Source organism: Toxotes jaculatrix, chromosome 7 (assembly GCF_017976425.1).
Source record: "Toxotes jaculatrix isolate fToxJac2 chromosome 7, fToxJac2.pri, whole genome shotgun sequence".
Taxonomy (NCBI): domain Eukaryota; kingdom Metazoa; phylum Chordata; class Actinopteri; family Toxotidae; genus Toxotes; species Toxotes jaculatrix.
The window spans coordinates 12,101,919-12,127,109 of record NC_054400.1 but is presented as its reverse complement, the minus strand read 5'-3'; the positions used below and the strand labels follow the sequence as shown (position 1 = coordinate 12,127,109).

Below are 25,191 nucleotides of genomic sequence, written 5' to 3'. Positions count from 1 at the left end.
TATCCTGCAAGAACACTAAGTGGCAGGTGTTCTTGAACCAAAACAAACACGGATGACAACCAGCAGCTTGCGCTGTTTGGGTGAGATCCTCCAGGTCAGTTGTTTAGCACCACCCACCTTTTTGCTCACTTTTGTTTTGTTTATTACCCCTGCAAAGGAGGTTATGTTTTCATGCATGTCTGTTCGTTGGTGTATTTGTTTATTTGTCAGCAGAATTTCACAAAAAGTAATGGACAGATTTGCACCAAACTTGGTTGAGGGATGGGGCATGGGCCCAGGAAGAACACTGAGTTTGGTGAAGATCTGGTGAAGATCTGGTGAAAGGGGATCCAGGATTTTTTATTTATTTTAATTTATTTATTTTTATCAATTTCCTTTACATTGCAAAATAGAGCATTTTTAGTATTTTATGCTCTTATGGGTGCTATCTTACTTTGCCACTGTCTCCCCCTCAGTGTGGCTTTATCTGTCGCAAATGCCTATCAACATGTTTTGAAAAATCTTTATTAAAACAGCTGGCAACGACTGGATCTGAAGACCTAAGATTAGAATCTTTACTTGTCAAACACTATATGATTTTATCTGTCGACTGTCAACACTAGTTGACCCAGACTGGGACAGAGCTGCTCCAACTTGGTCCAATCAGTCGTCAAGACCAAATCATATTCATAATGAACAGTTGTAATGTGTGTCACTGCCTTAAGGACTTTAAAAACCTAAGACTGCTAAGACTGAGATTTGCAGGCGAAACAATGCTGAGACTGTGGGGCTGGACACCGGGCGAGAGATGGGGTACACCCTGGACAGGTTGTCAATCCCAGGGCTGTGTCAATAATGTACACCCTAGCAGCAAACCACTACGCATACTGCTGGATCCTTCCACACTGTCTACACTCATGTAGAAATCATTCACAGTCAAGCTGCTTGCTGTGTCAAGTGGAGTAACACTCACATTAATTCCCACAAAAGCTTGATCCCATTCAGGTACAATTCTGGCTGATATTAATCTCACAGTGAAAGTGCTAATCCAGTCATACAAACAATATTCAGGTCAAGCGCAGGTTCGTACACAGTGCACCTTCTGTTCATCTTTAAACCCAGAGCTTGACCTGTGTTGCATCATTACTGGTCTCTCCGTTTAGAGACCAGTAATGAGACTGTAGACTGTAAGTAAGTAAAGAACTAATATGGAATTTCATTCTTGGGGTGTGGTAATTAGCAGGACGTGGCTTACATAATATTGTGGGAACATTTTAGTCTGACTCACCTCAGTTTGTGCTGACACCCCACACTCACGCAAATATCACCTTCACAATGACGATGGTTGTTCACATTATGCAAAGCAAACAGGACTCGGGGCTCTGCCACTGAAAAAAAAGAAAGAAAGAAAAATTGGAAACTTGGGCGAAGATTCAGAATTTCAGAATAAGTGGAGCTAATGATGATTTTTATCCACACAAAATGAGGGCAACCATTATCTTCCCTAGCCACTGAAGTGTCTGGAGTTTCTCTAATACATTACTTTGCAAGAGGGGACTATGAGGAAGGATTAGTCACTAGTTAAATTTCGCTATCCAAGTTTTATTTGCAAGTCTGGAATCTAAACTGTCTTTTGTTCACAATGCTAATTCTCAAAATTTAGAGCTTCCTTCACAATTATCTATAATGGATCCAAACGATTTTATCAGTGAGATCCTAATGTGTTTATGTGCCAACCCAGAGAGTCAAACACCACCCTGGTTACAAAAGAACACATTTATTGTCTAGACATTTCAATCATTATAGATTAGCTAGCATTAAGACCATTTAGTATTTCTCCTGATTAGAAGTTTCTTTTCCATGTAAAAGACGTACAAAAAAAGTTTGTTATTTCTAAAGCATGTCCTGTAAGAAAAAAAAACATATATACATTTTTACATTCAACAGACAAAAATAGATTAAAAAAACCCAAAAAAAACCTAAGCACAAAGTTGTGAAATTAACGAGTTTAAAATGGCTGACACTGATTCCTTCCTGAAGCTGAAATACTATTGTACCTCTATAAGACTATGTTGACAAATAATTTAATCCTGCTTGTTATCCTAAAAGCTTCTTTGAAAAAATTAAAAAAAGGTTTTACTTCTCAAGGCTATTTAGCCAATGTCCCAGTTTCAACAACACGTTAAAACAAGTGACAATATATGGCAAAAATGGCAATCTGTTTGGTGAATATGCTCCAGAGGATTTTTCACTTGTTCACATAGGATTTCCAATAAATACAAGATTAAATCACATGTTAAGATAATCTTAATCGGTCCCTGTTTACAAAGTGTGATTAACCATCCATACAGTAAGACATCATGTGTTTCAAAGAGTGATAAAGGCAAGGTCAGGGTGAATTTATAACACTAAAGACAGTAATCAAGTGGGTTTCAAATTAAGGGGAAAAATTTAAATTCAAGACCATTTATGTTATTATTACGACCTCAACCAGTGAACTTTTTGTAAAAGAGACCACAAACAAATGAACTGCATTAAAAATAACAGCAGGGCCATGTCTAGATTTCAACACCATCTGTAAATGTGAAACTACATCCAGCTGACCAGTGATCAATACTGAGTCTCTGAAATATTCATTCATTAATGTGAAACCTCATCAGCATGTGCAGTTGATAACAACCACGGCTACTCAAGAACAGGGTGTAAGGGCCAAGAAATTAACAAAACAAACCACAATATGAAGGCTTATGATGCTGCCTTCCTTTTCTCTCTCCTTGTTTTGAAATGTAGTTTTATATCAAACATTTCTATGAATATCCAGGAGACTTCCGAATTTGTGGAGAGTGTGGAAAAAAAAAGTAAGGAAATAATCTGTTGAAACAGATACACTAGAAAAGGAGAACTACTGCAATCTGAGTGCCTCAGGAGGATCAAATTAACCCAACACAGACTTTAACAGTAGTGTGATGCTAGACAATTCAACGAGGCCTTTAGCATGTTTAAAAAGTACTGTATGGGTATTTTGTAAGTTTTGTGTGTGTACTAAGTGTGTAGGTGGACAGCTACCACTACAGTGCAGTTAGTGAGGATTGGACTTACAGTTAAGACAGAAAAGGTACTTTTCAGACAGTGTAGGCGTATCAGAACAGCAAGCTGATGTTTTAAGGTCAAAGAGTCAGAGCTGAGAGATAAACAGGCTGCGAGCATTATCTGTCAAGAACAAAATGCAAACCAACATGTTCTGCATTCACTGTCTATAAAATGTTCATCCATCTGTTCATCTGCTGTTGCTTCTCCTCCTTTGTCTCTCCAAAATTATATCCATTTCTATCCACCTTCTGCTCTTTCCGTCTGCCGTTTGTTTACATATTCTACCCTCTGATCTGAGTGTTTGTTCTAGGGTCTGTGTAGTCACACCGAATGAAGTGTCTCAATATATGATGTTGAGAACGGTCTTTTCCAGAAGAGGTGGTCCCAGTCAGAACAATGCAGAGCCGCTTTCGGTTCAGACATTGTGTGGTCCCTGTAAATGATCCCAGTGCAGTCCATAGCAGAAAAGAGTAGAGACAAGAACCATCCAAATTGTTCCTCTCCTTCCATTAACATCCAGCTTCTCCAGTTAATAGCTCCCAACTGATTTGGAGTCATTTAAAATGCTTCTCTCCTGTTTGTGTCTTGTCGGCAGATGTAACAGAAACAGGAATGTGCCATCAAGGTCATTCTTGTCTGCGATTTCTGGCTCCATGTGAAAATTTCTAGAAACATATCAGTGTGTGTGGGCGGGGGGAAACAGGTGTCCTTGCTTTCTTTCCATATGTTTAGTAGATGACCTCGTAAACAGTGGCCTTCTTGTCCCCTGAACCGGTGACAATGTACTTGTCGTCCACAGATATGTCACAGCTTAGCACTGAGGATGATTCTTTAGACTGAAGAGAAAAAAAAAAGAAACACCAAATAGGAAAATTTAAAACTACATATCTTTGAAAATCTCATTCCAATTATTACTGCTGGATTTTTTTTGATGAACTTTGCAAGTTTGATGTGTCACAAAAACTGTAAATGAACATTAGCGAATGCTCTCTTTGAGGATAATGCCAGTGACAATTTCATGGTATCCACCCATTCACAACACTGATGCAATGCAATGCTGGTGGAAATGCAGTGTGGCCTATTAAAGCTGAAAACGCAACTTCAGAGGTGGCAACTTTATATATTATCTGTATTTTATATTATGAATGTACTGATCTGTTGTTCCAACCTGGAATATGCTGGCTCCATAGGGTGTTCTCCATGCATTCAGTAAGTTATCCTTTCCTGTGCTCACAAACCATTTACCTGGGTAGAGAAAAAACGCAAATACACATGATAAGAAAGCTCTGGGCAAAACAGACAAAGACATCATCAACAAGATATGGTTAAACAGTGAAAAAGCCTTTATAGAACAAACAAAATCAATTTAAAGGGTAACATTTAAGTAAAACCACTAAGGTAGAGGCATCCTTGCAGCCTAACGGTTAAGGTGCCTTCAACATAACTGCAACATTCAAACCCATCTATCTCACCCCTTGTTTCCTGTGTACCTCTTTGTTGTCCTATCTAATAAATGGAGAAATACAAAAAAAGAACTCATACCAAGTTACAACTAGGTCCCTGGAGCCTTCACACATTTTAATCACTCATTTTAAAGAAGTGAAAAATTAGTGAAAGGACAGACAGTTTCTTACCACAGTAGGCAAACTGCAGGGAGAGTACACAGCTCTCATGTAGATGAAGCTGGTATTTGTCAGGCTTGGTGACATGAAGGACCTCAACGTTGCTGCTCTCCATTCCCACAGCAAGCCACTCTCCTGTCGGACAGTAGCCAAGGGAGAAGATCTGGGCAGAACAGATAGGAAATATTACCTGTATTAGCATTAAGCATTTGACCATCTGTAAAAATTTAATTCAGTCTTACTGGGAATTCTACTTTTAATACAAAGGGTTAGTTGAAGAAACACTGTTTGCTGATATGAGTGTGCACCTGTGATGTAAAGTCATGCTGCTGCAGCTGCCGTCCCTCTCTCAGATCCCAGGAGCGGACAGTGTTATCGAGGCCTCCGGTCCACAGCTTGGTGCCATCATTGGAGATGTCAATACAGCTGGCTCCATCTGTGTGGCCCTGAAACTGCCTGCAGGATACACACATAACATTCTGAGTTAAATAAAGAGAGAGATGGTTAAACAAAGACACGAGGGATCAGATTGCCCAGGCAGTTGGTATGCATCACAGACAACCAAATGTGAAGAGCTTACAGTTTTTTCTCATCAGCAGCCAGTCTTGTGGTGCTATTGCTCAATATTCTGCCTCTTGGTGCTACAACTTGTAATCACAAAGGTTAAAACAGCCAGGGCTGAGAGTCTGCTAATTAAGAAAGGTCAATATTGAGGTCAACAGGTGGTTAGAGAACCCAGGCAGTAAATGCAGATGCCTTTAAAATTCAACTGAGCCACACATGTATTTACACTAATCTTCTGCAAAGACTGACACTGAAAAAAAGCAGACTTTGTTTTTCAAAGCGTACACACAAAAAGTCTCTCTTACCTAACGAGTGTCTGGTTGTGTAAATCCCAGACTGCGATGTTACCATCACTGCAGCAAGAAAAGCAGACCTTGGAGTCTGGGCTGATGGCCAGAGCGTAGCATGCTGGTGCTGATGATGTTAACTCTGCCTTGATCCTAGGAGTAGGTGTGGCCAAATCCCAGATTGACAACGTGCTCGCCTCACCTCCTACTATCAGTGTTCGACCATCAGGAAGCAGGCGGCAAGAGCGGATGTAGTTGTCTCGGTTCTGATGTGACAGGCACAAAATAAATGTATTTAATGCTTTGCATATACAAGGCTGTATTTTTTCATTGATACATTTAAAAATGAAAGAAAAAAAAACATCTCTCATTCATAACAGACACAGTTGAATGCACAAGGGAAGGACAATGATCCAAAGCAGACCTCAAAATCCCCCCATGAACTACTTCAAGGAAGACAAGCTGCCAAGGCAAGGTTGCTAGGCACTGACTTAGCAGGGTGTCCAAGCATTTACACATGCCCTACAGACAGATTTTTTTTACTTTACTGAAATTTACCCCAAATCTTTGCATACAGCTGTATTTTAAACTGTACATTCATCCCACAAAACCCACCACCTCACTCACCAGACAGTCGAGCTGTGACACAGGGCTCTTGTTTCCTGGGTGACTAATGTCCCAGACCTTGACACAACCCTTCCCTCCTGTGTAAACGTGTCGGGTGGGGTTACTGATGGTAACAGCGCACACCACCTCTCCGTGGTTCAATGTGTTGATCTGACGGGCATGGCGAGGAATCCCTGGGCCCACCAAAGCATCCGGAGGGAACGGCACGGGCTGCATCTGCCCGTCAGCCGCCACGTGAAAAGAGTAGGCGCTGATGGTACAAAGAAGGAGGAGAGTAGGTTAAGCATGAAGACAAAGATGGAAAAGGAGGTGGATTGAAAAAAAGGGGAAGGATGAATAAAGAGGTGGGAAGAAAAAAAAGATGTTTTTCTAAAACATATCAGTTGTTCCACAGGGCAATGTGAGCAAACAGTCCTCAAACATACAAGAAGCCGCAAACACACTTACGGTTTGCCGCCAGGAATTCCTGTCAGACTGGGAGGCATTCCAGGAACTCGCATATGAGGATGAGGATCAAAACCAACCTTGAGGAGAGAACACAGACATTTTATGATCACAGTGCAAACACACGACCATTGGCAAAACGCACACAGGTCAATACTAACCTGTGGAACAGAACACAAACACTCATGAGCACAAAGCAAACAGACTCTCTTGAGCACACACACTCTCTGAATCTGAATGACAAGTGTAAGAGTCAGCAAACACACAGAGGTAGAGCTGTCAGTACTTGTGCCCCCCAATCCAACACACACACACATGCAGCTGGTGAGTACACAACCTGAGTTTCTATCAAGTGTTGCCCAGACACAGACACAGCTGTGAGTCTACTAAACCTATTTAAACAGTGTAATGAACACTATGCAAATACAGCCAAGAGCGATGAGGTGACTGAATGTAATGCACGCCAGCATACCCACTGTACAAATACTATCACACAGACAAGAGAAATACAGCTGTATAACTATTGACACTTTACATACTTCGTAATATAAAATATATAGTTTTTACGAAAAGTGTTCACAAATCTTAACTTCTGGTGGTTTCCTTATCTTAAAACACTGAGTTTCAGTGGACAGTTATGATTTTTCAGGACTGATCAGCATTTACACAAGTCTTTACATAAAAGTAAAACTGTGAAAGTGAAATTCTGCAAATAATAAAATAAATTAAATTAAAATATGCAAAATAGTATTATAATATATAATTAAAATAATGCATAATTATAGTTATAATCATAGTAATATATAATTATAATAATATATAATAATTATGATCAAATATAATTGACTGCATAAGAATTCCCTCTGGCTTTTAGAGCTTCCTAAAGTCGGACAGAAATCTCCAGTGTTTTATCAAGGCATGACAAGTGATTTTAATTTAAACATCTCGAAGGTAAAACTATTGCAACTGGTGCAGCCATTAGTCACTTTCTCTGCAAAAGCGACATTGTGAAGACAAAAGATTAATCGATCTGCTGCGAAGTTACTGAAAAGTACCACTCAGGGGAGGGATACAACAAAATCTCCATCACACTTCCTCAGAGTAGTGTAAGGTCATAAAAAATGGAAAGAACACAGTAGAGCTGTAAATCTGCCTGGAGCAGGTTATAGGGGTTTCATGGCTGAGTTGTGAGCACTGGGCATACAACAGTTGCCCGGGTGCTTCAGGGAGAACGTCAAAGAGGAAGCCACAGTTGAAAAAAGTCATATGAAGGCAGCAGAAGTAGACTTGAAAATTCAGTCTGTTCTGTTCGCTCACATTTGCCATGCAACTTCACAACGCTTGGCGAGTTTTACAAAAAAGAGTGGAATAAAAACTGAAGGGTCCAACACCATCCACACAAAGTCAAGGCAAGTTTCCCTGTCACAGGAGACTATTAAAAATGGTCTTGAAGGAGGTGAATACCTATGTAATGAATAATTTTGTGCTTCATATTTGTACTTAATTTAAATACATTTCTAGAGATTTGATGTGTGGTTAAAACTTCATTTCATCTACTAGTAATATTTAAAAAAAACAAAGACAAGCATCTAAAAGCAGGTACAGTTAACTGCTTATATAGGTTTTGTTTGCATAAATATAAAACATCACGCAATCAAAAAATAAGTCACCCTTTTCCACTTACCATTGGTGAACGGCCATATGCAGCCACAGCGGCTGCAGCAGCAGCACTCATCTGAGGTGACATGTTGTGCAGTCCAGCAGCATAGGCCGCAGCCCCGGCTGCACCTGCCAGCTCCCCGTTCATCCCTGCTGCGTGGGGCAACATACCAAATGCACCCGGGTATGGACCTGGTACTGCAAGGGGTGTCCGCAAACCTGCAGCTGAAGACAAGAGAAAGCATTCAAGTTCAACATCCATTACATATCTAAGTATACAAGTCTTGATAAGCAGAGATTCCAAAACAATGATTGCTGGCGATCAGTCTTAACCAATCTTTCCTATCAAGCAGACTCCGCACAGGCAAAGGTCTGCCATGAAACATTGGTGACTAAGCCTTACAACAACAGTTCTTTTGGAAGCAGGCAAAACATCCTGCATCATTTTGACCCTTAACTTTGACCCTTAACTGTAAGGTTGAATTTTTCCTGGAGACAATTTACAAAAACATAACTTGATGCCCTCCTGCTAAAAATTACATTTTATAAATAAATACAAAAACATTACAACCTATCATATCATTCAACTACAAATCCTAACAAGTCCTGTCCTGGACTTACTAGGTGGATGTGGTATCTCCATGGAGGGAGGTTTGGATAGACTGGGCCGGATTCCAGGTGTGGAGCTCGGACCAGGAGTGGAGTCACCTCTAGGTGTGGGTGTGCTTGACTTTAGCCCAGGTGTACCTGCCTTATCTCGCTGCCAAACAAAGAGAGAGAAACTTCAGAAATACACAGGAAATATGTGACTACTGACAAATGTATTCACCATCAATCCATCCATCTAGTTTATCCATCTACATGCGTAAATAACATATCCATCCCTACCATTGCCATCTCTTTGGACTTGAGAGAAGAGGAGCTTGCTGATGATGCAGTAGAGGCTGGACTACAGGGGTCTTTCTTGAGAAGACGCGATTTATCCAGGCCATTCTCTCTAGGTGAAGGGAGAGGCGTGCCACGAGGGGAGGTTGGATCCTGGTGGAAGGACAAGGATTCCATAAACTATCTGAGAACAGAATTACTGCACAAAAGTGATGCTGACAGTTAAAAAAAATCTAAACATATACTGACCTCATTTGAGACATCCACCACTAAATTATCATCACTTTTCTCCCCATCGCTATCCTGAAAAGACAGACCATCAGTAAGACTACCATTAAATATGCTCCTCCTTCACCTCCATCTGATAATTTTCTTTAACAGAAGATTGTCACAAATGTCCTTGTTCCTTTATTAACTGAAAAGCAGGCTGTTACAAGGAACTTACAAGTGAATACTCAAGAGAAAATACATTCCAAACTCTTAACGTTCTATGTGTGGCTGTGATAAATGAGCAAACACTAAAAATGCCAGTTTCCACATTTAGGTATTTGCAGAGAACAACACACACAAACAGCAGAACCATTTCTTACATAGTGGCTGGAGTCCTTGTCATCCACCTTGCGTTTCTTAGTATCATTTGGAAACTCAGGTCCATTGCGTCGCTTATCTGAGTTCCTAAGACTTTCTGGCAGCAATGAGTTACTCTGCAGATGAAATCAGGAGGAGGAGGAGTAGAAGGACAGAACACAGTGAAATGGGAGAAGAGAGAAAAAAGATTAAAGAAGAAAGGTAACATAAAAAGAAAATAGAAAAAAGAAAGGAGAGTTTGGAGGACAAAGAAAGAAAAGAAACAAGAAAAGGGATTTGCAGAGGTGAGACAATTATGCCACTTACAGTTCAGGTTGTGATTTATTGTGTGTTTTGTGTTCTTTCAGGACTATATTATTTTCTTGGTGTGCACCAGACCACTGGTCAATAATATGGTGAATGATGACACATTTGATCATATCACTATTTTCCACATCTCTGTAGACCAGTGCCTTAGGTTTTTGCACCACTGAAACCTCAAACGTGAATTAATCTTAGAAATGAGGGCTTATGCACCCTTCTATAATGTCCCTCTCTATGTAATTGTTGACAGAATGTTCTTTCTGACAGCCTGATCACGTACTGTACTGACATTCTCACCTGAGAGAAAGAGTTGCTGTTCTGTTTTTCCTTGCATATCACATCATGGTGATCAAATCTAAACATCCTATTTACTGAGGTCTTCCAAATAGATCTAAATGCAGATGTCACTTTAGTCACTGTTCTTATTGAAACACTAGCCAGTTGAGCAGTCTGTGAAAGAAGCTCCTACCATCCGTGCCCCAACATTGAATGAACACTCTCACAAAGTCACTCAGATCTTTTCCTCTTGCCACCTTGATTCAAAATCAGAATTAACTGGGTCTGCTCAGCATTTTTATACATGCCACAAAGCGTGACTGGATGTTAATTGCTTAATCGTACCATGCAGTGCACCTGTGTGGAAGCATCTGCATTTGTTATGTCTCTCCGCTCATTTATTCAGGTTTTCCCTTTAATTTGTCACCCGTCTGTATGTGTAGAGCAGGTTAGAAAAACAGACTCTTACTTGCAAATAGGTTAATAGTTCACAGAAGCGTGAATTAAGTAGCACTAACACTTAAACAGCAACCTCTTTTCTCACTTGACCAAAGCCAGTCACAGCCACACACAAACACACGCCTCTGAAGTTGATGATTACATTAAGTGGCTCTCAAAATCTATCAGTGCTCCCTCTCCTGGCTCTGACAAGCTGCACTGGCTGCAGTATATGTGTGTGTGTGTGTGTGTGTGTGTGTGTGTGTGTGTGTGTGTGTGTGTGCATACAATGTGTAATTGACTGTGAAAGCCTGTGTGCTGTGTGTATGATGTGTGTAACAGACTGTGTGTGTATTACTTGCATAACACTCATGTGTCCCTCTGTGTCCCAAGACTACACACACACACACACACACACACACACACACACACACACACACACACACACACACACACAGACACACACACACAGAGCTGCCCCCCTCTGGCCTCCTGACCAACAGATCCCATTGTTAATGGATTAAAGCTTCATGTTGAGTCCATTATAGTCTCAGCCTGTCAATGAAATGTGCATACAACATACACAAACACACATGCGCGCGCACACACCTAGCAAGGGAGTGGGCTTTGAGAAGGGGAAAGGGTAAATGAAGGAGGAATAGCTAAGACAGGAGGAGCAAGGGAGGAGGGTGAGAAAAAAGGGGAAAGGGAGGGGACAAGATTAGAGCACAGAGAGGATGGAGGGAGGGTGTGAGAGTGTGGAGGAGAAGAAAGGGTGACAAGAGATGAGGGAGGGAAAGAGAGGCGTGGGGGGGGGGGGGTGAAAATCTGTATTCTGCCAAAGGCCCCTTCCTTCACGGCCTCCCTTCTTCCTCCCTCCCTCCCACCTCCTCCCCTTTTACTGAAAGGTTTTAGTGAGCTGAGCACAAGAGCACTGACCCGCAAAACATAAGCAACCCCCCCAACCCCCCCCCATTCGTCCCCTGTTCGCTTTTAGCATAGTCTCTCTCTCTCTCTCTCACACTCACACACACACACAAGCTCAGTGTCATATGACTGCTGCTCCCTCAACCCCCCTCAACCCTTTCCCAAGCCCTCCCCTCTCAGTGGTGGTGATATTAAACACAATGAGTCTTTAAGCGCGGGATCAGGGGCGGTTGGGGCGGGGGGGGCGGGGTAATCTGCTCACTGAGGTGTTAAATAGGCACAACAATGCAGGCTAGGCTGGAGGAGTGTGTGTGTGTGCATGTCTGTGCGAATGAATTTGTGTGTATGTGTGCGAGTGTGCGTGCGTGTGACCATGCTAAAAAGCTCATTTGGAGGAGAAAGGAAACCTAACAGTTCAGAGCAGATCTAGGGCAGAACTAAACAGGCAGGCCAAAGCTCTCCCCGAGAGATCCCCGAGCACACATAAACACGCACACACACTTTGGAACTGACAGTCAAAAATTCACATTTAACGATATAAGCTTAACAGTGGTTTAAAAGAACTGCAAGGTGATTTTTTCATTTATTCTATATTATTATTTATGCTAACATGGTGAGATGAACTTCATTGATCCCTGGGGGGAAATTAGATCACTACAGCCTCAGAAATTTGGATAACAAATACAATTCCATTAAAATGGCAAAAATAAGCCTGCCTAAGCAATGGGTGTGGTTTACTTGAAGTCACGAGTTCTAAGTCTTAATTTTCATGTAAGTTAGGACAAATGTGCCTAGATTACTTTTGTCTGTATCATAGCAGGGATTAAAGAGACTCTTTCTTTTTTTTCTGTCTTTGCTGTTTTTCCTACATAACCATGGGTAGATAATTTCATTAGTACAAATCTGAACAATTACATCATTACTTGGAACAGCTATATGTAAATTAAATGTAGTTTACTTAGAGCAGACCGTATAAATTTGTTTTTCCTTGAGTTTGAGTGGAGCTTACTGATCCCACAGACGTCCATCAACAGAGCTAAGACAGACTAATCTCACTGCTGAGCTTAAGTCAAACTGCATGCAAACTGCTTTTAAGAACAAAGTAAAATTCCCCCAAACCACACCATCTCTTTAAGAAATACAAGAAAATAAACTGAGTGGTTTGTTAGAACAGTAAACATTACTGCAGAAAGAGGAAGTACTTACGGTGCCAGGCTCTCGCTCTATTACCATTGGAAATATGTATATGTGGTTGAAGTCACAGGGTTGCATGTTGAGTAGAACAGAAAACAAAAAAGTGAGAAAGGAAGCGGAGTGAATTGGAAATGTGAAGTCTTGTACATTTCATTATATTTATAACTAAAAACCCTTTAGAGGAAAAACAGACTCAGAAGCAGCACCAGAACTTTTGTCACTACTGGAAAAAGGAAACAATAAATGCACTAAAACAATGCATCTCTCAAAAATACACAGTCCAAGTTGAATGGTATGATAATTTGGTTATTCACAAACTTCAGACAACTTCGAGACAACTAATATATAACAATTCCTCTGTCTATTTAGAATTAGACTTTGAACAATGTCCAACAAAAATTACTGTGCCACATCCCTCTAAGGTGCTTGTGTGTAATAAGTACAAAAAAGAAAAGAAATATATATATATATATATATATATATATATATATATATATATATATAGAGAGAGAGAGAGAGAGAGAGAGAGAGAGAGAGAGAGAGAGAGAGAGAGAGAGAGAGAGAGAGAGAGAGAGAGAGAGAGAGAGAGAGAGAGAGAGAGAGAGAGATAAAAATATGAAGTAGAAAAATCAAAGAAGGTGTTTCTGAGTATATAATATAATATTAAAGTGGTTTATCTGTGCTGTGTGTCTGTTCACCTCGCAGGTGCTCGGGTCCTCCAGTGTGTGAGTCCGGTCCGGACAGGTGGGGCTTTTTATCACCACCGTCTTTTCCCGCCAGATGGGGAGGAACGGCACCAAGTGCTCCTGATAGAGCCAGGAGGCCAGCTGAACCACCCAGCTGAGAGGGGTGGAGACCGGCAGGGTGAGGGGTGAGGGGCACAGGGGCACCACCATGGTTATGGGATAGATGCTGCTGCTTTAAGACAAAGAAAAAGAAAAACAGAAAGAGATGGTTAGTTGAGTTGAAAAAAGAAGATGTGGAACATTCAGCGATGCTGCAACACACAGCTGTCACTTCTTCAGGTGTTGTTAGTCTAAAGCTGGCAATATACTGCAAAACACAAAATAAAGCAGTGATTTGCAACTTAAACAAAGCAGTGCATTTTGGGCAGTGTGCATAGGCTGACCAATAATGGTCATAGTCACCAGCAGTTTTGCCTTTGAAAACAGACCTAAGTTAGTTTTATTTGGACTGTGCTGCTCGCCTAATTCATGTTGGCAAGTACTATAAAGATGAGAGGTTGAGCTCACTGGATGTAGTCAAAAGTCTATAATGTACATGCAGCTGCCTTAAATGTGCCAAACAGTAACATCTGACTCCAAAAGCTCAAATGTCAGTGACTGAAACTGAGCCATCAATAGGTAAAAATCAATAGCACTCTGAAACCTAATCAATAGAGATTTCTGGCCCTATTGAAGTCTTCAACAGATGGGACAGTTTCTTCAGTGTCTGGGTTTACACCACCTCAACAAGCTGCTGCAGTCTACAAGGCAGTGAACACATCCTCTCCCCCTACACACCACCTCTCACACACACACACCAGTGCACACCCTCCTCCCTCTGAGGTCAAACACTGAACAATACTGACAGCTGGGATCACAGCCCAGAGCCCGGGGATGTGGTGGGAGAAGAGGGGGGAGGGAAAAGAGGAATGACGGAGAAGTGGGGGGAGAGAGCCGAGAGCCCCAGCTGCTGCCTGCACTGTCAGGTCTTGTGAGGGTGTAAGGCGGCTGAGGAGAGAGGGGAGGAGAGAAGAGGGTGAGAGAGAGGGAGAGAGAGTTTGGCTGGCAGCCCTGCTCTCTCTTTCACACCAAATCAGGCGCTCGTCTGAGCGTGAAATGCCTTTGTGTTCCAAAACATCATTATTGCCTCCTCAGACAGTAGCCGCGGGAATCCAAGCTCACTGATTCGCCGTGGGGAGGGAGGAGGAAGGAGGGAGAGAAGAGGAGAAGGGGGGGCACAGGAGGCAACTCGGCAGGGGTGGAAGGAGTGCTGAAGGTCAAACCGACTTTTATCTCACCTAATTGACTAACCCACTCCCCCTCTCCTGAGCCCCCGCCTTCTCTTTTCCACTCTATCCATCCTCCTCTCTCTGCGTCCTGCCCCAATGAATGAAAGCAACACAACGAAATAGTCTTTTAGCCTCAGCCCCCATGCCTGCCTGTACACACGCACACACACACTCAATTTCTCGAGTTGGCTCGCCTGCCAAACAATCAAACATAAACACACCCACACGTCACACTTGATCACACTAACATGCATACACAGAGACTAGATAAACAAGGAAGACACACACACCCTCACTCAACCATCCTGCCCCTGACTGTTGTTTTCTGGGGATAACAGAAATGCACGCTCTGCTACACACAGACGCACCCACAAACAGATGCAAAAACACACACACGGAAACACAAACAGGACCCCTGATGGGAGTAAATGGAGGGGAAGCATTGGTGGAGGCAAGAGAGCCTGGTTTGTCATGGGATGTTAGTGTGAGCCGGTGTGTATGCATGTATGTGTGTGTGTTGTGTGTCTGTGTGTGCGTCTGTAGAGGTAGGGGTAACATGCTTCATTACACTCATTTAACTCACAAACGGGGTGAATGACAGGGAAGACGGGAAGAGGGGAGTGTAAGGGCAACGCCGTGACCCCTCCTTTTACAAACACTGAAATCCGGCAATTAAGACTCAAACAGCAACTGCCAAATCCACCTCTCCCCCCATCACACACTAAAAGAGTCCCCCATCAGTCCACGCCAACTAACAAGCCCACCTCACATCTAACCAAACTACCCTCCAAGCCCAGTGCCACTCTTTTCTAAGCCAAAGCTACGAAGACCCCCCCCACATTTCCCTTAAACTCACCCCCTGGCCTCCCCTATGGAAACTATAAAGCTGAGTTTTCTCAACCATTCTCCAATCCCACCCAAAAAGTCACCACCAACAGCTCGACTCAGTATCCCACATCTTTTCTGAACTGAAAGCAAAAAGTTTCTGTTTTTGTAACTTCTTTTCACTCTCACCGTATCAACCCCCTTTCAGCTCAAGTCTGAATAGCTGGTCATGCCCCACCTTCATCACAGGCTGACGACATCTTTTCAATAAAAACCTCTCATCACACTTCTCTGAACCATGTCCTTTTCTCTCCACTCACTCACCATAAAAAAGATCATTTCTATTAATCAATAAATCAATTAATCCAATTTTATTTCCAGACCCATAGTCTACAAAAAGAGAATCTATGCGTGTCCTTGGGTTTCATTTGATTTCATTTCCTACCAACTCTTTCATATGTCTGAAACATGATTCCACAATCCCAAAAATACTGTCAGGGAACTATGCTGTTAGCCTGTGACCTTGAGATTAGTTTGGTGTTCAAGGGACTGAAATAATCACATCTGCTTTAAAATACAGTGTCAGCTATATGCCTAAAATGTACAATCAGTGTACACTTGTTTGTACAGGTGTATAATATATAACACCAGTACCAGTGTACATCTTTAGCATTGATTCTGAAGGTTTCAAGTGAAATCTGGCAAAAACTGTTTGCTTACAGAATTACTTTGACTTACTTGGGTGTTGTGTTTGAATTATGTCTTCATTCTGTGCTGTATTCATTACTAAGTAAAGAATTCTGAATTTTTCTCTACAAATTGCAGACAGACCTGTGGACACCCTCTTCTTATATGTGAGCTTATGAAAAGGTATAAAAATAGCATATACACAGGTATTTCTAGACGTTCTAACACAGCTGCACGCCTTTTAATGTGTGGAGAAGGAACATGGAATAAACAGGCATACAGACACAGTCAATATAAATAAAGAGGAAGTAGAGGAATACACACGGTTGGTGGAAGACCTGGCAGTCCGCGTACCCCGATGACAGCATTGAGCTCTGCCATGGTCACCTGTTTGGCCCGCTCCACAGCTTGGACCACCTGCTGCTGATGCTGCAAAACACACAAACACACACAGTTTGACTGAAGACTCAGAGTGAAAACTCGATTTATCAGTAAAACTAGCAGAGAAAACTAGAATGTATAAATGGCATAAAAATCAAAGTCACACATACTTACCTCCTGTGAGAGGAAGGGAATGACTTGTGCACAGATGGTGTTTAGTCTCTTGGCAATCTCAGTCTGATGAAGGAAGAGACACAGAGACAGAAAGAGACTTAATTGTTAATAACATAATTACATTCATTTAGAAAAGACAGCTGTTCCGTAACACCACTAAAGTAATACAAGCACAGAAACACAAACACACTGGAAACTGCCATCTCCACAATAAACCAACAAACACACATACACATACTACCTACCAGTCGATATCATAAAGACAGTCCTCGACTTCTCTCTACACACAAATCCAGTGTGCGCCATTTTCAGCATCACTAACACACACACACACACACACACACACACAGCACGATGAGATTTTCCTTTCTAATCATCAGTGTGAGCTCAAGTTTCTCTCTTGCCTGTTGTATTTCTTTTGCTCTCTCTCTATGCTCTGTGCTCTTGTCCCTTTTCCCATCAGCACTTCAACATAATCTCATCAGCTACTAACTTCATTTGCTCTCACCCAGTATCCATGCCAACACATCCGCCCGCCCCCCCCCCAACCCCCGGAGGTGGCTACAATTGGCTGAAACCAGATACCCCCACAGTGGCATTAAATCAGATAAGAGAACTCATATTACATATCATCCAATCAAATTGATACGAAGAAGGCCAGGGTGAAGAGGGAATTGGAGGAGCCATGAAACGTAGTAATGGCTCATCAGACACACACATCCCACATAAATAGATACACAGACACACACACACACTGGATGTGAAAGCTTCAAAAGGCTGTAGATTGTTGTTTTGTGAAAACCCAAGAAAAGCTGGATGGTTTTTATTACTATGGGATGAAAACTAATGATACTTTGGCTGGTGGAAACTTTTTAAAACTCTTTGCAAAGGCCACAGTCGTCAAGCTAAAAAGATGGTATCTGTAAGCACAAAATCAACAATTTGGGGATTTAACTAACCCAATATTTACGTCACCTGCTGCAGAAGTAACTGGTTACATAGGTTACAAATTCCCCCCTTTAAACAGTAAAAACAGTAATAATTCGCAGCTGTTCCTCTTTCCAAGAGACTTTAGGTTGCATTGACTTTACGAGACATACATTGCTCCAGTTCCCAATTTCAATTTTGAAATTTGTACTGATATCACATCAGTTTCCTTCCACCTTCAACTGTGCAAAAGACCTGTGTGTTGCTGCAATTGCTGCGTCATTAAAAGGTCAAGTCTGAAAGAATGCTAGCAGTTCTGCACCTAGGCACAGTGGTGCTTTGAGCACGCTAATACTTCTTGAAGTTAGAACATTAACATAACACAGGACTAAATATGAACTACAATGGAAGATGATAGGAATGTAGGCATTTAGTCATAAACCAAAGTATTGGACAAATTAAAATTTTGACCTGATGATGATGATGAGAAGTCCAATAATTTTTATATAATAAGTTTTTACAATTCGTCCTGGGAGGGACATCTGGACAATAACAGCTGTCAAGATATTTCACTCAAAACTACACGTCAACCTCATGGTGGCATTAGAGGAAAAGTCCAGAGTCATGGTTCATCTTCTGGGGAACATGAACGTCAGAACAAAATTTCATCTCAATTCATCCAGCAGTTGATGAGATATTTCAGTCTAGACCAATGCCTGGACCAAAGGACAGTGTCATCCCTAAAGCCATGTCATTAGCTCTATGTATTATTTAATGGGTTCGATCATTCCTGAAAAGGTCACATTGTGAAGACTCCCTTTTTAGCTGGAACATACTTGGTCTCATTAGACGTCTAAGTCACACACACCGACCAGCGCACAAAAAACTGACCCTGCCACAGTTCAGCCAATTATGTACTTGGATAAGCTAAATGCACCACTAGCCTATTCAAAAATGAGTCCTGAACTAAACAAGTAACGGGAGTATAACTAAAAAAAGAAAATTCTTGGCCAGATTCAAGTTGCATGACACTATGCGGAAGAATGTAAACAGGGCGGTTAGGTATATATTCCAAGTAGAAATAAGTAAAGATATAAGTAACACATAGTGTTAAGTAAATATGGAATAGCTTCAAACTGAGAACGCTAAACACTATAAATAATTGACACTATAAATAATTGGCTCCTGAATCAAAGAGAATATGGAATCAAAAGAAGTTATAAGCCCTCAGAGCGCTTGTAGTTCTGTTTGTCATCTAAAACGGCATGTGTGACTGTACATGACATGCAATATAACACGTCTAATAAGGATTTGATAATGTGAGAAGCTTAAAATGCTTGTTTAAAGCATCTGGGTACACTGGAGACTATAGCAGCTGCATAATGTGAAGAGCCATCAATGGATGATTTTATATCTGCTTATTGCGCGAGCGCTACATTTCTATATCGCACCACCCAGCTGGTTTGATGTTTGCATTAAACTGCTTTCGCTTACCAGCAAGGGCAGCATTTGTGCGATATCTCTTCCGATTAATCTCAGTACTGTGTGTACAGATGTGCACCTGATGTACCCATTACTTCAGCCTTTGTACAATGCATCAGCATGACGGACCTTAACACCATACTTTCAGCACTGCAGACATCCGGCCCAGTTCACAAATTGCTGACTTCCGCATACTGTAACTCAATCTCATAATGCCCAACTTATACCATGCCTAGAAAGCTTTAAATAAAGAGCTATTTCAGTCAGACTATACCTGCATGTCCATTCTCAGAATCCTGATTTGTAAGCCTATAATTAGCCTTGTATAAAGGCTCGCTGATTAGGCCGTCTGAGAATAGTCAACTACTATCAGGTCAGCTCAGCTAATCCAACTAAACTAACTGACAAAAACTAACAAGGATCAAACAAACAAGGCGGCAATCCCTAAGTAAGGCACCGTTACCAATCATGTCTCAAGAAATAAAACAACATGAATCAAGGTAATAAAACAAAGGTAACAAAAACTCAAAAGATCTTGTGTGTCCTAGTACTTCTAGCATTTTTTTTTATCTCAGCTCATGAATAGGAACATTGGAGAATTGCTATGATGCTGTTATTCATATAATTGTGAGAGTAGGTAAACAAAAGTTGAGGACACAGAGAGAAGATGCAAGTATACCCACACAATGTGCTGACAGAAAACAGGCTTCCCATTACAAATATAATTGGAGCATTACTGTCACACTACACGCAAACACACACCCGTACCTCCCCAGCAGGAGGTGGGTTGTTAGTCTGTATCCCCCGTACCCCCCGCACACAGAAGCTTGTTGCTCTGACAACTGCAGCCCCAAGCTAATGACCTCCCCTGGAGCTTTAGTGTGTGTGTGTGTATGTAAGTGTGTGTGTGTGTGTGTGTGTGTGTGTGTGTGTGTGTGTGTGTGTGTGTGTGTGTGGGTGTGTGTGTGTGTGTGTGTGTGTGTGTGTGTGTGAGTGTGTGTGTGGACAATAGGAAAGAGATGAAGCTCTCCCACAATGAAAGAACAGTAGCTTCACATGGACATAAAACGAAAGAGGAGCCAAGAAAAAAGACACAAGAGCGGGGGTGGGGTCCTTGCTCAAGAAAGAAGAAATCCCATAATTGTAAATGGAGAGTGAGGAAAGCAAAAAGAAAAGAAGAGAACCTGGGGTATAAAAGGGGGAGAATAACACAAGAGAAGAAGCAGAACATGAGGGGAAAAAAACATTAGGGAAGGGAGTGTGAAATAGTCAGAGACGCATCCTCACTCTTCAGTGAAGCAGCCAGGCCAATCCACCTCCAATTTCCTCTGGTCTGACTGGTCGATAGCTGTGGTAATTACTGGTAAACGCTCTGAGCCCTGTGCCACTCCTGTGGGAAAAGGTGTGTGTCTGTGTGCATGAGAGAGAGTGTAAACGTTTTCCTTCCTCATTCATGTGTCTACATACTTAACCAAGTGAATAGGTTTGACTTTCTGTGCTTGTGTGCACATTACTGTGTATGTATCCAATTTTCCACGTACTCGTGTGTCTGAAGACATTTTTTATGGTCGTACGTACACAGGCAAGTGTCCTTGCCTTTCTGTATGTGTGTAAATTACAATCAAGTGTCCTTGTTACTCTGTCTTTTGTTTTTTTTACTCACACTTGTGCATCTGCCTTACTAAAGTGTGTGTTGGTGCGTTTTTGCCTCCCTGCTTCTAAATGGGGGAGCTCCACGGTCTCTCCTCTCTCGGCTTCACCGTGATCGATTCCTCTGCCCTCCCCAGCCCTGCCCCTCTAATGTAATAAAGCAGGCCGCTCTCCTAGACAGCACCAATCAATCTACAGAGCCATTCATCCTGCCTCTGGGCTCAGCCAGCCGGCCCTAACTGGGGAAATGGAGACAGAGCCCCATCGATCACAAATAAACACACATCCCCGCACACACACACAGGGATACAGTAAAAGACACACACACAAATGAAAGAACACACAAGTGCATTTGTGCACACACAAGGACACGTCAACAGCCACACAAACCAAATACATCAAAATCCTTGCCACGAGAGAGAGAGGGACAGAAAGAGGAAGAGAGAAGAAGAGAGTCAAACAGGAAGATGCAGAGTGGACAAGAGGCAGATAGATAAGCATCCGTACCTGTTTGTGCATTTCGATGTTGAGGCCATATGACATCTCATAGTACTGTAGAACAGAGAGTTAAATGTTTAGATTAGTGAAAAGCTTAAACTACTAAGGGAATTTGTGCAACGTTACAGATGAGGGTGTTTTATTGGAAAAACCAGACACGAAGATCTTTTTTTGAATGGAGTGTCACATCAGGTCATTGTTGCGTGGGAATCAAAACACTTTTAAAAGACAGAGCATCTAAATCAAATGCTTTATACCTGAGCAGGAGCATCACTATAGAATCAAGGTAGTTAAGTGTGCTTGCAAACAACTTTGCTTCTGTTTGTTTCTGTATCAGCTTTAGGCTTGACACTTGCTATGAAGCTAGGAAAGCATGTACTGTAACTTTTATATTAATTGCAAGCATCTTATCATGTTGTGTTGTCCTTTGGTTCATTATGTGAAAAATACACTCAAGTGCGTTTGACGATTGAAACATATGAGAATTCCAGTTTCGGTGTGTTTGACTTCAGAAAGAACAGACAAATGCAGAACGCCATCTATTCAGCCTAGTGAGGTGCTGGGTTTGCTGAAATATTGAAACATCTGCATACTGACAAGTGCAAAGTTGAAACGCAGTCAAATCTCACACTTCAATCATCTTCACTGAAATGTCTGAGTAATAAAACTACACAATAAAAGCAGGTGTAACTGCCAGGTTGCTGCGCAGTTTTTTCTTTCCATTATGCCTGTTTCCGTCATTCAGGTGATTTTACAGTATTTCCATTTTTCACTGGTCAGTCTTTGTAAAGGTGAAGGTTCACAGATGAAGATGTTAAGGACACAGCATTGTCCTCAAAGACCATGACTGCAGGGTTAACAGCAGTATATGATGTGTTATGTTGTGGGTCAAATGAAATGAGTGCAAGGACCTCACCATGACATAGTGTCTCTGCATCTCCGTCTTTTCACTGGCCAGCTTCTCACACTCCAGTTTGAGACTGAAAAACAGAACAATTCAACTTTAACTTTAAAAAAGCCTCTCAAGTTACTGATATATAATTGTCACCCAATGTAGATAGCTATTTAGTTGTGTTGACCTTGGTTTTGCAGTAAGATTTTTCACTTCTGAGCTCAGTCAATATAAGCAAGTATTTTGGACAAGAACAGATGTGACTGTTCTTTTGTCTTAAACATCTAGTCAAACTAAGAATAAACAGCAAGGACGTTGAACAAGCAATTTGTTGATCGTCCAGCTGTTTTTCAAAAATAGATAAACAACGGTGAAGCATAAAACTTGGTAGACAGGTTAGTCTCCTCTGATCCCTCTTTCTTTTTGCTCACTCATTAAAGCGCCAAGAAACGAAAAGACTAGCCTAAACAGTGCGGGGCACAGAGCAGGTTTTCAAGAGAACGAAAGTGCAATGCAGAAGACGACGACTCCTTATAACCATGACGATTATGATAACCATGTTGGCAGTAGGATGTTTAGTTTAACCCTGGTCTCTCTGTGTGTGTGAATCAGGATGTGAATTTGAAACAAAGCAGCCTGTTTGTAGGCCAGCAGCTTTCACCTGTTGTGGCCCACCCTCGCTGACAACACAAATAAGTGAAAGCACATACACAAAAAGCAAAGAAAAACACAACTGCACACATATGCAGGCCGTCTCTTTTCCCAACACACAGCCACACATACACACACACAGGGGAAAATAAGGAGTGATTTATGAAACCCTGAGCCCACACGCCACCCTCTGGCTCTCACCCATCACCAAGACTTAGACCTACCGCAGTGTAAGCGCTAACACTGATGCCCGGATCTGCTGCATGTGTGTGCGCACTTTCTGTGTGTATGTGAACCTAATCCAGGTTTATGGGTTAGTATGAGGCCAGAGTTGGGGTTTTGTTCATTATGGTAAGGGGGATGACTGTGGTTTGGGCGAGGTTTACTGTTCGAGGGTAGATGACAATGAGAAAATTGGCCAACCTGCTGCCCATAAAGGCAGAGGTGCCTTCCATGTGAATGTGTGTGTTTGCATTATCCACCTGTGGTACTGTGCCTGAAGAAACTGGAACTCCTCCTTGATGCGGTCCAGTGACTCTGGGATGGTGAACTTGAAGGGCTGGCCTGGAGCCTGGTGGGGCGTCTGACACACACACACACACACACACACACACACACACACACACACACACACACACAGAGGATTATTAACATCATAGTGCCTCATTATGTGGCCTACAAATGCATTTGATCCTCTCCAGGCTAGCATGTAATGTCAACAACTTTTAATTATTAGCCGTTATTAAACAAACAATATTATCAAACTCACAAGGCTGTCCTGGCAGATGCAGATGCCCAATTAACAAGAGAGAAAAAAAGAGAGAGCTTGATATAATCATGTACTTAGCTTAAGGCTGTTAAAACTAAGAAAACATGAGGCGCGGGTAAGACAAAGAGGTAGTGTTATCTCCCGGGCAGCGGACACCCGGTTACAGCCAGGTAACTACTGTTAAAGCAGGAAGGGAAGAGTCTTACCGGGTGTCGTCCCTGGGGAAACATTGTTATCTCCGGGAGGATACAACCGTTTCCTTCGTAAAACCCCGCTTCGAGGGATCAACTAGGGTACAGTAAGGATGTGGGGCGCTCCCGATCACGGAGACGAATCCATCCGCCGTTATTATTAGGACTAAGTGTCGTTAATTTCAAACAAAACCGCCCCACTCCGCTCCGTCCGAGTTCACCGACCGTTTAATGTGAACCCCTGCTCCTCTCTGTCTTTCTGTCGCTGTCTCTCCTCCGCTCCACCGGTAGTGCGGCCGTAAATCAACCGGAAAAACACGGGAAACGGCTCATTAGCCGGAGGCGGCTAAATGGGGGGAGGAGGAAAAGGGTACGAACCAGGTAAAAAATGAAAAGCCTGGACCTCAGTCACTCCAGCGTTTATTTTGTGTAGAATCCGATGTATCCCGAGTGCAGAGAGTCGACCAAACAGACAGGACATTTAAGCCAATAGACCGTCAACAGACAGCCGCAAACTGTCGGCTCTCAGTCGGAGCATCAGAAACAAATCCACACAAGTTAATTGCAGTGAAGAGTTCCCACTTGACTCGCCGCGGTCGTTAGTTGGCGGTTGAACAGTCAACAAAAACAGAAATATTTACTTCCCCGTTGAGTTTATATGCAAACCTGCGTCCAAAAAAAGATTTCAAGAAAAAAGGAGAAACGATGTTGTTAGTTTTGATAACAACAACTCCCACCGCGGGGACAACAGTCTACCGCCTAGCTCTGCTTTACCTCAATGGCAACTTTCTCACGCGGTTTCACGCTCCCCGGCTAACCGAAACTGTGGGCCGGCCCACAAAACGGCGCCGGACCAATCAGAGACGCCGCTCCACGTGGGGATAACGATGTGGAGTCTCAAGATGACCAATAGCCGTTCTTTAAACTGGCCCGAGTCTCTTGACCTGGTTGAGCTACGCGGTGTCTGGCCAATCAGCGTGTCGCAGGGAGCTACCATTCCGGAGGCGCGCAGGGCGGGCAGTGCGGTGGGCGAAGGCAAGTCTCACCTGTCAATCAAAGTAACGTGGGCTCAGCAGGGTTGAAGAGGCGCGCGTGCACAAACACACACACACACACACACACACAAGTGAATCAGCCCTCACACACACACAAAAACACAAATACTGT

General features: G+C 42.3%; 1 protein-coding gene across 2 annotated transcripts; it reads right to left on the bottom strand.

Moving 5' to 3' along the window:
* Window positions 1-1,746: 1,746 nt before the first annotated feature.
* On the bottom strand, window positions 1,747-24,786 carry LOC121184497 (transducin-like enhancer protein 1). Of its 2 annotated transcripts, none has more exons than XM_041042196.1 (20): window positions 24,040-24,786; window positions 23,547-23,647; window positions 22,438-22,501; window positions 21,531-21,575; window positions 16,965-17,027; window positions 16,734-16,838; window positions 13,582-13,801; window positions 12,896-12,912; window positions 9,748-9,861; window positions 9,407-9,460; window positions 9,161-9,310; window positions 8,894-9,032; window positions 8,298-8,497; window positions 6,617-6,693; window positions 6,170-6,419; window positions 5,561-5,808; window positions 5,000-5,147; window positions 4,704-4,854; window positions 4,238-4,314; window positions 1,747-3,905 (listed from the first exon to the last, which is right to left on the bottom strand). In XM_041042196.1, exons 1-20 carry the CDS (start codon window positions 24,061-24,063, stop codon window positions 3,798-3,800), a joined length of 2,355 nt encoding a protein of 784 aa, XP_040898130.1. In that variant the 5' UTR covers window positions 24,064-24,786; the 3' UTR covers window positions 1,747-3,797. The 2 variants fall into 2 exon arrangements, with proteins under 2 accessions (XP_040898130.1, XP_040898131.1); XM_041042197.1 differs by having other exon boundaries at window positions 13,582-13,798.
* Between the last annotated feature and the right edge of the window lie 405 nt (window positions 24,787-25,191).

Bases quoted from the DNA above. Each gene is read 5' to 3' on its own strand.
- LOC121184497 (XM_041042196.1), bottom strand. From the start codon at position 24,063: ATGTTTCCCCAGGGACGACACCCG. The intron at 13,802-16,733 runs GTGTGTATTCCT...TTTGTCTTAAAG, and splicing joins TGCCAGGTCTTCCACCAACC to CAGCAGCATCTATCCCATAA. The intron at 5,148-5,560 runs GTAAGAGAGACT...TGTATCCTGCAG, and splicing joins CACAACCAGACACTCGTTAG to GCAGTTTCAGGGCCACACAG.